The sequence below is a fragment of the Adiantum capillus-veneris genome, chromosome 30 (genome assembly GCF_014529385.1).
Source record: "Adiantum capillus-veneris isolate H3 chromosome 30, ASM1452938v2, whole genome shotgun sequence".
NCBI classification, from domain to species: Eukaryota; Viridiplantae; Streptophyta; class Polypodiopsida; order Polypodiales; family Pteridaceae; genus Adiantum; species Adiantum capillus-veneris.
In genome coordinates, this window is record NC_140960.1 from 45,516,209 (window position 1) to 45,526,785 (window position 10,577).

Consider the following 10,577-nt stretch of genomic DNA (forward strand, 5'->3'; position numbering starts at 1 on the left):
ATCTTCTTTGATGGAGGAGCCAAGGCCAACTTCATTTCACCGGATTTGGCGGCGCGGCTCGAGATCACTCTCGATCGGATGGGACGACTTGCGGAGGCTGTTCTAGCGGCACCTGGTAGGGACGTAGCCATTACATCTGTCATTGGCAAACTTCGGTTGCATTGTCAGGGGTATTTGGGGCATGAGGACTTTTTCATAATGCCTTTGGAAGGTTGTGATGTTCTCTTAGGGATTCCTTAGTACCACAAGAACAACGCCGTGGTCGATTATCGGGCAAGGAAAGCGACATTGACTACAGAGAAGGGCATAACCATTGTACTTGACATTAAATTGAAGGGCGAGTCTGTCCCTATTGTATCGGCTTCGGCCATTTCTAAATTAATAAAATCCAGTCTGTTTGTTTACTCGATCTTTATGAAAGAATTCAGCGATAAGGATATGACAAATATGTCTAAACTTTATAAAGAACGCTAAGATTTTCTCCACTCTCACGTCGATTGCTTCTCAGAGGGCCTATTAGGCGAGTTACCACCCGCTCGTCCTGAAGATCATACCATTGATCTGATACCTGGAAGCACACCACCGAACCGGCCACCTTACCGTGCGAGCCGAGCACAGAATGAAGAGATTATGAACCAAGTGAAAGACCTCTTGGAAAAGGGTCTTGTCCAGCCTAGTACTTCACCGTATTGCTCTCCAATGTTGGTGGTTTTGAAGAAAGACGGATCTTGGAGAATGTGCATCGATTATTGTCATCCGGTTCCCCTGATTCATTCTCTTCACTGGCAGACTCTTGCTCTGTTGAGGTGGATACTATCTTGTCCGTAGGATAAGTCAATGAGCCGACATGCATTTCAAGTCGTTGCTTAGCATTCTGCATAAGTCTCTGAATAGAGTGAGACTTCTAGTTTAGACAATATTCTCGAATCTCTTTTAGCAAACCATAGCTGGTCTTTCAAAGTAATCTTTCGGAATGAAGACACTGGCAAATAAGTATCCCAAAACCTCTGGTGGTAGTCATCCAATGTATGTATCTTTCTCAGTCATTTTCAAGTGATGCCAAGCCGTGATGACAACTCTTTCATATTCATCTGATATCCAAGTTGACGTGAAAATTGTCTTGAATTTTAATCACGTCGCAGGTGCTTCTCTGCGTAACAACAGAGTAGACCACCATGTATGTACAGTTAGTTCCTTTCAAGTAAGATGCCGCCTTTCGCTCCCTAGAGTGTTCTATGAACCGTCCTCCAGAGAAGGCGACGTCAAACTGTTGTACAAACTCAAGGGCTCGATGGGTGTCTTGGTAGCCTGAAAACATCTTAAACCTGACGGCCTGACTCCCTTCCTTGAATTCTTTCATTTTCTTGTTGAGCTGGTCATTGTCAAGAGAGGAAGAGCTCTTCTCCTCTGAACTACTAGATGGCCGTCCATGCCTTCTAGACTTTTTCAAAAATCTGCATCAAAAAAGAATCTTGTCTTGGGTACTTAGAAATTGAGGAACCTTCTTAGCACCCTTGAATACTTCAGATGACGCCTTCCCCGTGTGTTGTTGTAGGCAAATTCCACCATACTCACCCACGCATTGTAAAGCACAATGCACAAAAATCAGCCTCCACCCTCAACTTTGGACGCCCCCTCTTCTGGAAGCTGTGTGTTGGCGTGCATGCAGCTCCTCAACGGCGATGTGTCCATTTGACTCCCTTTTGACTAATTTCCTAGTGCCCACCAACTTATAAAGTGTAGCGAGGGGCCTAAATGACTTTGAACTCAACCTAGACACCCTTTTATTGCTCGGATTTCAGTGCTGGTTGGCCGCCGACCATCTCGTGGCGACCTGCCCTTCCCAGTTGCAGGTGAAACTCTCGGCCATCGGCCATTTCACACTGGCCACACAATGTCCGGCCATTTGTGACTTCAAAAAGAGGGTCCCAAAAGTCAAATAGAAATCAAGGGAAAGAAACGAGCAACTAAGGTTAGTGGTTGCCATTGCCTCGTACAGCACTGGCTAGAGAGAGAGAGAGAGAGAGAGAGAGAGAGAGAGAGAGAGAGAGAGAGAGAGAGAGAGAGAGAGAGAGAGAGAGAGAGAGAGAACGCTACAGAAGTTACGTGTATCAATTGTGATACACTAAAGCTAAAGTGTATATTATGTATGGATTTGTTAGGTGCAGCGGAATGATTGTTTGCGCTTTGCTCAAGACGAGTGCTCCGAACTATGCTCAAGGTTCCTTTTAGTTCTTATGGAAGGGAGAGCCTTCCGCTCTTAATGGAAAGTGCTATGATCACAAACAAAGTGAATGGACACTGTGTGTGCAAGTGTATGAGTCTGAGAGATAGAGAGAGAAGAGAGATACGACACCAGAGACGTTGCAAAACTCTCCTCCGAAGGCCCTTCTCTCGTCGGCGAGAGTGGTCTATTTATTGATTGCACAAAGTGGTACAATGACGATGCAATGGACTGATGCAACCGGGGACTATGCCGATGACGACGACGACTTTAGGGCTGAAATCTGCGGTCTTCTAACTTCTGTCCAAAAACGCTAGGGACTGCAATCTGGGACTATTTTCGGTGGTTGAAAATGGCTGTTTTGGCTGCGTTTTTGTAGGCTGAAAATGACTATCTTCGGCAATCAACTAGGGCTGAATCTGCTGTCGTCTTCAAGGCTGAAAACGCTGCTTCATCTGCTACATGTGAGGCTGAAAATGGAAAACGCTGATCTGGTACTGTAGCGTTAGTGAAAACGCTGAGAGTCTGGGGCTGTTGGCGATGAGAGAACTGCAAACGCTAGGGATCTGGTGCTGTGGGTGATGGGGGAAACTGAAAACGCTATGGCTTGGAGAGGGAAATCGCCAAGCTTGGGGGTACTGTTGGGTTCTTGCTGAGAAGATGCCTGTTGAGTGGGAAGCTCCTGCTGCCTCTTCTACAATTTAGTGCTAACTTGGGTTTGCTTATATATTAACTTAGCAAAATTGCCATACCTATTGTTGGAAAGTCACTTCAAAATAATAATGAAAAATGTCAAAAATAGGGAAAATAGGCTAAATGCATTGGAAAATTCCCCTGATTGAATTTGATGAATCTGATGGATTCTGAAGGGAATACTGATGATCATGCTGTGTGCAACTAGAGGATATGCATCTACACTAAGTGACTGGGCATGTACGGTCTACGAATAGACTCACACAAAAGTGCCAGATCTAGACTGACTGGACTTAGCGAACCCTGATCATGCTGTAGCTTGTCCACGGATACATAGGGTTGGATGTGTCACGTGACATCCCCTCCTTTTCAAAGTGAGGTACTGGTACCGAACTGTATGGCATCGAGGGAGATCGCCAATAGCATCCGGCATCTTGGCAGGGACTCTTCGCCGGCCCACTCTGATGTGTGGGTCGTGCGGTACTTGAACTTCATAAAGGTCTGCAATGCTTGCTTCTTTGGGCCGCGCCGAAAGCGACAAAGTCTTCTGAGTTTCCTTCGATCCTTCAACTTCGTTGAGAGTCATGCTTCTTTCTTCTTCAAGAATCTCCATGGCTGAAAATTCCTGAAACCATTTCCAACACAAAACCATGAACATACCCATTCCATGTAAAGTGAATGGAAAAAATATGGTCTTCGCTAAAGACTGTGTATGCAATGTAGATGAACATAGAGACGGAGTGATAAACCGTTCACCAAACATATGCAAACAATGAGATCGAATCTTTCTCTTTTGATCTAAAGCAATCAACTGTGGCAATTCACAACGGAAATGCCCATGCTTGGTGCTCATACTTTCATGTGCTCGTTCGGAAATTGTGTCATGCCAAGGAAGAGACAGGGAATGTGACTTCCTGACATACATACTTTTCAGCTTTTCATGAAAACCGCATACATTCGTGCTCATCCATGAGAGAAACGTGTTCAACATACAATATGTCATGCCTAGGAAAAGGGATCACATAAAGATGCCGACTAAAATACAGGAAACGATCACGAATGAAACATTCGAACAATGTGTGTGTATCAAGCATGCGAACACATAATACTTCCTGTGAGGGTTCTTTGGACCTAGGCTCGAGAGCCAAGATCAGTTCTTCCTGAATGATCGAATCGTCCTGTGGGGGTTCTTTGGACCTCGACTCGAAAGCCAAGATCGGTTCTTCGTGATTGATCGAATCTACATCGAGGTTAGTTTCGCTAGAAAAAGTATCCACTAACAGAGCATCCTTGTGAACAATCACATCTTCTTCATGCAACTCAGCATGCTTGTGAGAAATCACATCTTGATCATCATGCAAATCATCATGCTCATCATTATCATCCAAATCATTATGCAAATCATTATCATTCAAATCATCATCATGCGTGTCTTTATCATGCAAATTCTGTGTGTCATACTGTGGAGAAAAAGAGACTGAGAGAGTCTCCTTCTCTTGAATCCTTTCAATCTTGTCTTGCATATTAGCAATGAGAGATGGAGAATGAACAATGTCCTCTCCATGAATGACAATAGGAGAATCACTATCGACATCGAGAGTTATAGTGTTAGCCGCAAAATTCATGAGAGCGTCATTATCACGAAACCATCGAATGCCCAAGATCATATCACATCCTGAGAGAGGAGAAACAACAAATCTTCTAGTGAAGGCAGCTTGTTGAATTCCAAACAACACATCAAGGCACTCCTCTGTGATGAGAGCGTCCATACCGGGACGAAAGCCAAGACCTCGATAGGAGATCTTGGACTAACTTCGAGGCGGGCTCTCTCAACCAGAGAGGAACTGATCACATCATGCATACTACCAGGGTCAAACAATATGACAAAACGCTGCCCTGACGTACGACCATAACATTTAATGAGAGAATCATCAATGGGAGGGTCATGAGAAACTTGGGACACACTCATGTTATCATTCATTGCATTGACAGAGGAAGTGGGTTCTGTGGATTCTTTAGATTCATTTGCTTCAAGCTTAGGACATGTTCTTTTTATGTGACCCTTAATGTGACAATGAAAACAACGACCTTCCTTAGAATAAGTGCTTTGCTCTTCCGACGTGATGTATCTTCCTATAATTCCTTGTGCTACCTTTTCATCTGGAGTAAGCTTAGGTTTAGCAATTGTGTTAGCCTTACCCTTAGATTCATTCGAAGAATTCTTTTCTGAGAGACTGTTGGAAGATTGGTTAGAAGAGTTACCATTCTTATCATTCTTACCGTTTTGAGGGTTCTGAGAAGTCTGCGAGGTACTTGTGGAAGTCTTGTTCTCCTTAGGCTTTCCCTTGTTGTGCTTCATCTCCTGTGCGAGAGCAATCGCTACCGCTTTGTTGAGATCGATTGGATTGAGCACCTTGACATCGCACTTGATATACTCGTCCAATCCAAAGAGAAAAGCCTCTTTGCGCTCATCATCCGATTTTCGTAATTGAGTACCTAGTTGCAAAACACGATTAGAAAAAGACATAACTGGCATACCATTTGCTTGAGAGAGTGCCAATCGTCCTTCAATTGTGCGAGGTACTGAGGTGACATAAACCGCGCCTTGAGCTTGTCTTGGAAATCAGCCCAATTGAAGGACAGGGGCGTGAATTCGTCGGCTTCCTCTAGGTGTGCGGTTAACTGTGCCTCTTGCCATGCGTGGTACCAATTAATGGTATCACCGGCAAGATACTGAGCTGCCGTCAAAACTTTGCTATTTCTTGTCTTCTTAGTTGTCGCAAAATAATCATTAAATTGATGCAACCAAGAATGATTAACCGTAGCATCCATCTTACCATCATACGTACTGAAAGTCAACTTCTCTGTGACTAGATGGTTGGAATCCGCGTCGTGGCTTGCGCCACTTGATGAACTCCCACGATCCTTGGGTGGTTCGGTCTTCGAGGCAAGTACTTGTCGAACCAATTCTTGAGTTCGTAGTTCTCTTTGAGCCTCTCGTTCGATCTCCAAGGCCGCGCTTCGTGCTGCCGCTTCCTCCTTTCTTAGTTCTTTTCTTTCTTTTCGTGCGTCACGTTTGTGTTCTAAAGCAAGGCGATTGTTTTCTTGTTGTGCGGCAAGTCTTGCGTTTCTTTCGTCGCGCTCGCGGTCCTTAGCGGCTTGCTCACGGTCCTTAGCTGCTTGTTCTACTACAAGTCTTGCAATTCTTTCGTCACGCTCACGGTCCTTAGCTTCTTGTTGTTCTGCTTTGCTAGCGAGTTGTGCCAACGCAACTCGATTCGTTTCTTGTTGTTGTGCCATCATGTCCAACATCGACTTGACCATCATCTCCATAGGAGTTAGTACAACTCGTGGCGTAGATGGCGAAGGGGGAGGGTCGAAAAAATCTCCTGGTGGGAAAAATCTTCGCCGCCTCTCTCATGCTCATCACCTGTATGCGAAGTATCCATTCCACTTGGGGTGACGACCATGCACTATGATCTTTGGTTCTTAAGTTCACGAGGAACTTGGGTTCTTGAGGGTCTTGAGGTTCTTGAGTTCTTGGGTTCTTGAGTTCTTGGGTTCTTGAGGATCTTGAGGTTCTTGAGGTTTTCTTTCGCTTGCAAATCGCGTTTGAGAAGGATCTTCTCTTCACCCGAGTTCTACTCTTTTCAGCGGGCGCACCCCTTGGCGGCCTTGCGCTCACACCAAGGTTGCTTTTTCCCACCTCACGTCGATTGGCCGGCCGCTAAGTGCACGGTCCGCTCTCAATGAGTGAAAAGAGACACAAGGGGAGGCTGGACAAGCCCTTATTTCTTGGGATTCCTGTCACTCTTCAACAAAATACGATTAGGAATCGACACGCCCAAGCGAACTTGGGTTCGTGCGACCTCAACAAGCAAAAAAAAATTCTTGTGGTTCTTTCCTTGAGTGATACAAAACACTGCCAAAGCTCTGATATGGATTTGTTAGGTGCAGCAGAACGATTGTTTGCGCTTTGCTCAAGATGAGTGCTCCAAACTGTGCTCAAGGTTCCTTTTAGTTCTTATGGAAGGGAGAGCCTTCCATTCTTAATGGAAAGTGCTACGATCACAAACAAAGTGAATGGACACTATGCATGCAAGTGTATGAGTCTGAGAGATAGAGAGAGAAGAGAGATACAACACTAGAGACGTTGCAAAACCTCCTCCGAAGGCCCCACTGTCGTCGGCGAGAGTGGTCTACTTATCGATTGCACAAAGTGGTACAATGACGATGCAATGGACTGATGCAACCGGGGACTATGCCGATGACGACGACGACTTTAGGGCTGAAATCTGTGGTCTTCTAACTGCTGTCCAACAACGCTAGGGACTGAAAACTGGGACTGTTTCGGTGGCTGAAAATGACTGTTTTGGCTGCGTTTTTGTAGGCTGAAAATGACTATCTTCGGCAATCAACTAGGGCTGAATCTGCTGTCGTCTTCAAGGCTGAAAACGCTGCTTCATCTGCTGCATGTGAGGCTGAAAATGTAAAACGCTGATCTGGTACTGTAGCGTTAGTGAAAACGCTGAGAGTCTGGGGCTGTTGGCGATGGGAGAACTGCAAACGCTAGGGATCTGGTGCTGATGGCGAGAACGGCAATGCTGAAAACGCCAGAGGTTGTGGGTGATGGGGGAAACTAAAAACGCTATGGCTTGGAGAGGGAAATCGCCAAGCTTGGGGGTACTGCTGGGTTCTTGCTGAGAAGATGCTTGTTGAGCGGGAAGCTCCTACTGCCTCTTCTGCCATTTAGTGCTAACTTTGGTTTGCTTATATATTAACTTAGCAAAATTACCCTACCTACTTTTGTTGGAAAGTCACTTCAAAATAATAAGTGAAAAATGTCAAAAATAGGGAAAATAGGCTAAATGCATTGGAAAATTCCCCTGATTGAATTTGATGAATCTGATGGATTCTGAAGGGAATACTGATGATCATGCTGTGTGCAACCAGAGGATATGCATCTACACTAAGTGACTGGGCATGCACGGTCTACGAATAGACTCACAAAAGTGCCAGATCACCTCTAATCTAGACTGACTGGACTGACTGAACCCTGATTATGCTGTAGCTTGTCCACGGACACATAGGGTTGGATGTGTCTTTAAGTATAAGGGTGTGTTCCCACCCTATGAGTTAGTGGTGTGAGTCAGTGTACATATAGAGAGAGGAGAGGGCCTTTACGTACCCAACAGGATGGATGCACCCTGAGTAAATGGGTGTGTTTTAGCACCTTTGCTGCTTGTCGTTTTCAGGTAATGAGTCAGCTATGTTTTCAAGAGCTATGGTTTCTATTCTGATCAGTGATCCAATTTTGTGTGAGTATTAGTAATGAACCGCTTTTATAGTTGAAGTGTTAGTACTTTTAACCTCATACAAGAAGTTATCAACTATGCACAATGTTATCATTTGTTCTTACGATGGTTGAAGGTAAAAAATCCACATACTGGTTGTATTTTGTCAAATTCACTCATTGATTCTTTTGGATGTAGTAATAATTGATTGTTTAATAGTGACAGGCTCTAGCAAAGGAGATTGTTCGATCAAGGCGAGTTGTTACCCGACTTTATGAGAATAGGGCACAGCTGAACTCCATTTCTATGCACCTTGGAGAAAGCGTGGGTAAGTTGCAAACTTTTCCGTAGACTTCTTATAAGAACTGAAGTTGTTGAGATGGAACAATGCATGGAATATTATTACTTGACGACAAGTCACAAAAACATACATGACAGAGAATTTAGTCTCAATGCAGCTACTGCGAGAGTAGTGGGTCATTTATCGAAGAGTTCTGAAGTAATGACGCTGGTGAATGGGCTAATGAAAGCACCTGAGATATCAGCCACTATGCAGGAATTCACAAAAGAGATGACCAAGGTATGTGTGTACAGAGCTTGTTGTGATGACTATTTTTTGAATGCTTCATTAGTGTAGGTTTTCGGTTATAAGCTTTTCTTTGATGTGCTGCTGTGCTTTTCATGGTTTGAAAGGCAGGGGTTATGGAAGAGTTTGTGAATGAGACTTTGGACTCAGCCCTAGATACCGATGACATTGAAGATGAGATTGAAGAAGAAGTTGACAAGGTTCTGTCAGAAGTTGCTGGTGAAACTGCTGCTGAGCTTCCTGCGGCAAGGAAAGAAAAAATACAAGCTGCCACTTCGAAGCAAAAGGAGCCAGTAAGGCTACTGTTCTTTTATTTGGGTTATCCTTATGAAAGACAAAAGAGTATAACGGATTGTTATATACTGCTAATTTACTAAAATGACCCTGAAATTTGTGGAAATTCCCAAAATACCCCTTTCAATTACCCTTCAATTGTTCCAAGATTCCCAGATTACATCTTGTCAATCTCACAAACATTACTGAAAAGATCTAGTTTTGTAACTATCCACAGGAAGATTGGTTCTCTTTCAATAGAAGATGACAGAACTAGTGGGCTCTTGGGATGAAACTATTTGTTATTTGTAGACACGAACATCATTACTTTGTTAACCTGTCTAAGACACTTAAAGGAAGATTTTTATTACCAAAATCTATGTGAAAATTGGAGCAATCCATCCAAAATTTGGTGCCCAGGTATTTTGGGGAATTTTGAATTTTGAGGGGTATTTTGGGAATTCTCACAAAATTCAGGTACGTTTCCCATATTTATAAACTCCTAACATATTCTTCCGGTTGTTGTGCCTTACAGGAGCCAGTTGCTGAAGGTGCGGACGACGACGAAGAGCTAGAAACTCTTCGAGCACGCCTTGCCAATGTCAGATCATGAGGTGAGCTCAGGGACTGGGGATAATGAGAGCAGTTATGGCCAAAGAATGTGGAGATTCACTCCATAGAAGGACGAGGAAATAAATTCACAAGAGTTGCTTATCACGGTTCCATGCATGTGGAAAAGTGTAAAGCAGATTTAATTGCCAACACAAGTTGGGGGTTAACAGTGATTCTTCTCCTGGCTTTGTAGCTTAAGATCTTTAGACATCACGATATCTGGAGATGGGCAAGTATGGGATTGTATGAGTTTTTCGTGATGCTGTTTGGGCTTACCATACGCCGTAATGTCCGACACATCCCCACCAATATCATCCATGAGATTATGACTAGTAGCTAACTGAACTTTGGTGATGTGACTCGTTCCTTCATTAGCATATGTAACAGTGCCAACGATTCTGCAAAAGCTTCTTACTGACTCCAAACCTCTTTCTTTGTGTGATCTTTTTGAATTTATGTCAACAGCAAGACAATGTACATAGAAATCAGATAATTCTATCAAAAACTACAATGTAGAAGGCATGGCCTGTGTCTTGTTATTGTTTTCCTTTTGACATGTTCAATGTTGTCTCTTAATTACTTTCTATGGCATGATATGTGATGTGGATAGGGATAAACTTGCATTGGTTGAAAGAGGAGTCATCTTCTTTGGCAAGCTTGACACCATTTCTAAGTTGAAGTGAGTATGGTGATGTCCACTTCTCCTAGTAATTCGCTGTTTAGGACTTGGGAAAGGTGATCAACCTGTTGATCGGTATAGCCATAGTGTAACATAAGTTTCTAGCATTATAATAAACTACCTAACAATCCTTCCCGTATTGTACGGCTTATTGACCAAAAAGACAATAGTGGTTGGTGATGTAAGGATTCGTTACCAATAGAAAATGTCAAATTG

The 10,577-nt window shown here is 43.7% G+C and overlaps 1 protein-coding gene across 2 annotated transcripts in view; it reads left to right on the top strand.

Moving 5' to 3' along the window:
• Positions 1 to 10,204, top strand: part of VPS24.1 (SNF7 family protein) — a 44,100-nt gene extending 33,896 nt beyond the window's left edge. The window contains exons 3-6 of one of the 2 annotated variants that reach the window (XM_086507391.1): positions 8,437 to 8,539; positions 8,670 to 8,791; positions 8,905 to 9,090; positions 9,606 to 10,204. In XM_086507391.1, coding sequence (XP_086363517.1) covers positions 8,437 to 8,539; positions 8,670 to 8,791; positions 8,905 to 9,090; positions 9,606 to 9,683 — 489 coding nt within the window. In that variant the 3' untranslated portion in view covers positions 9,684 to 10,204. Of the gene's footprint in view, positions 1 to 8,430; positions 8,540 to 8,669; positions 8,792 to 8,904; positions 9,091 to 9,605 lie in introns of both variants that reach the window. The other variant, XM_086507392.1, reaches the window with a different exon arrangement.
• The last annotated feature ends 373 nt before the right edge of the window (positions 10,205 to 10,577 follow it).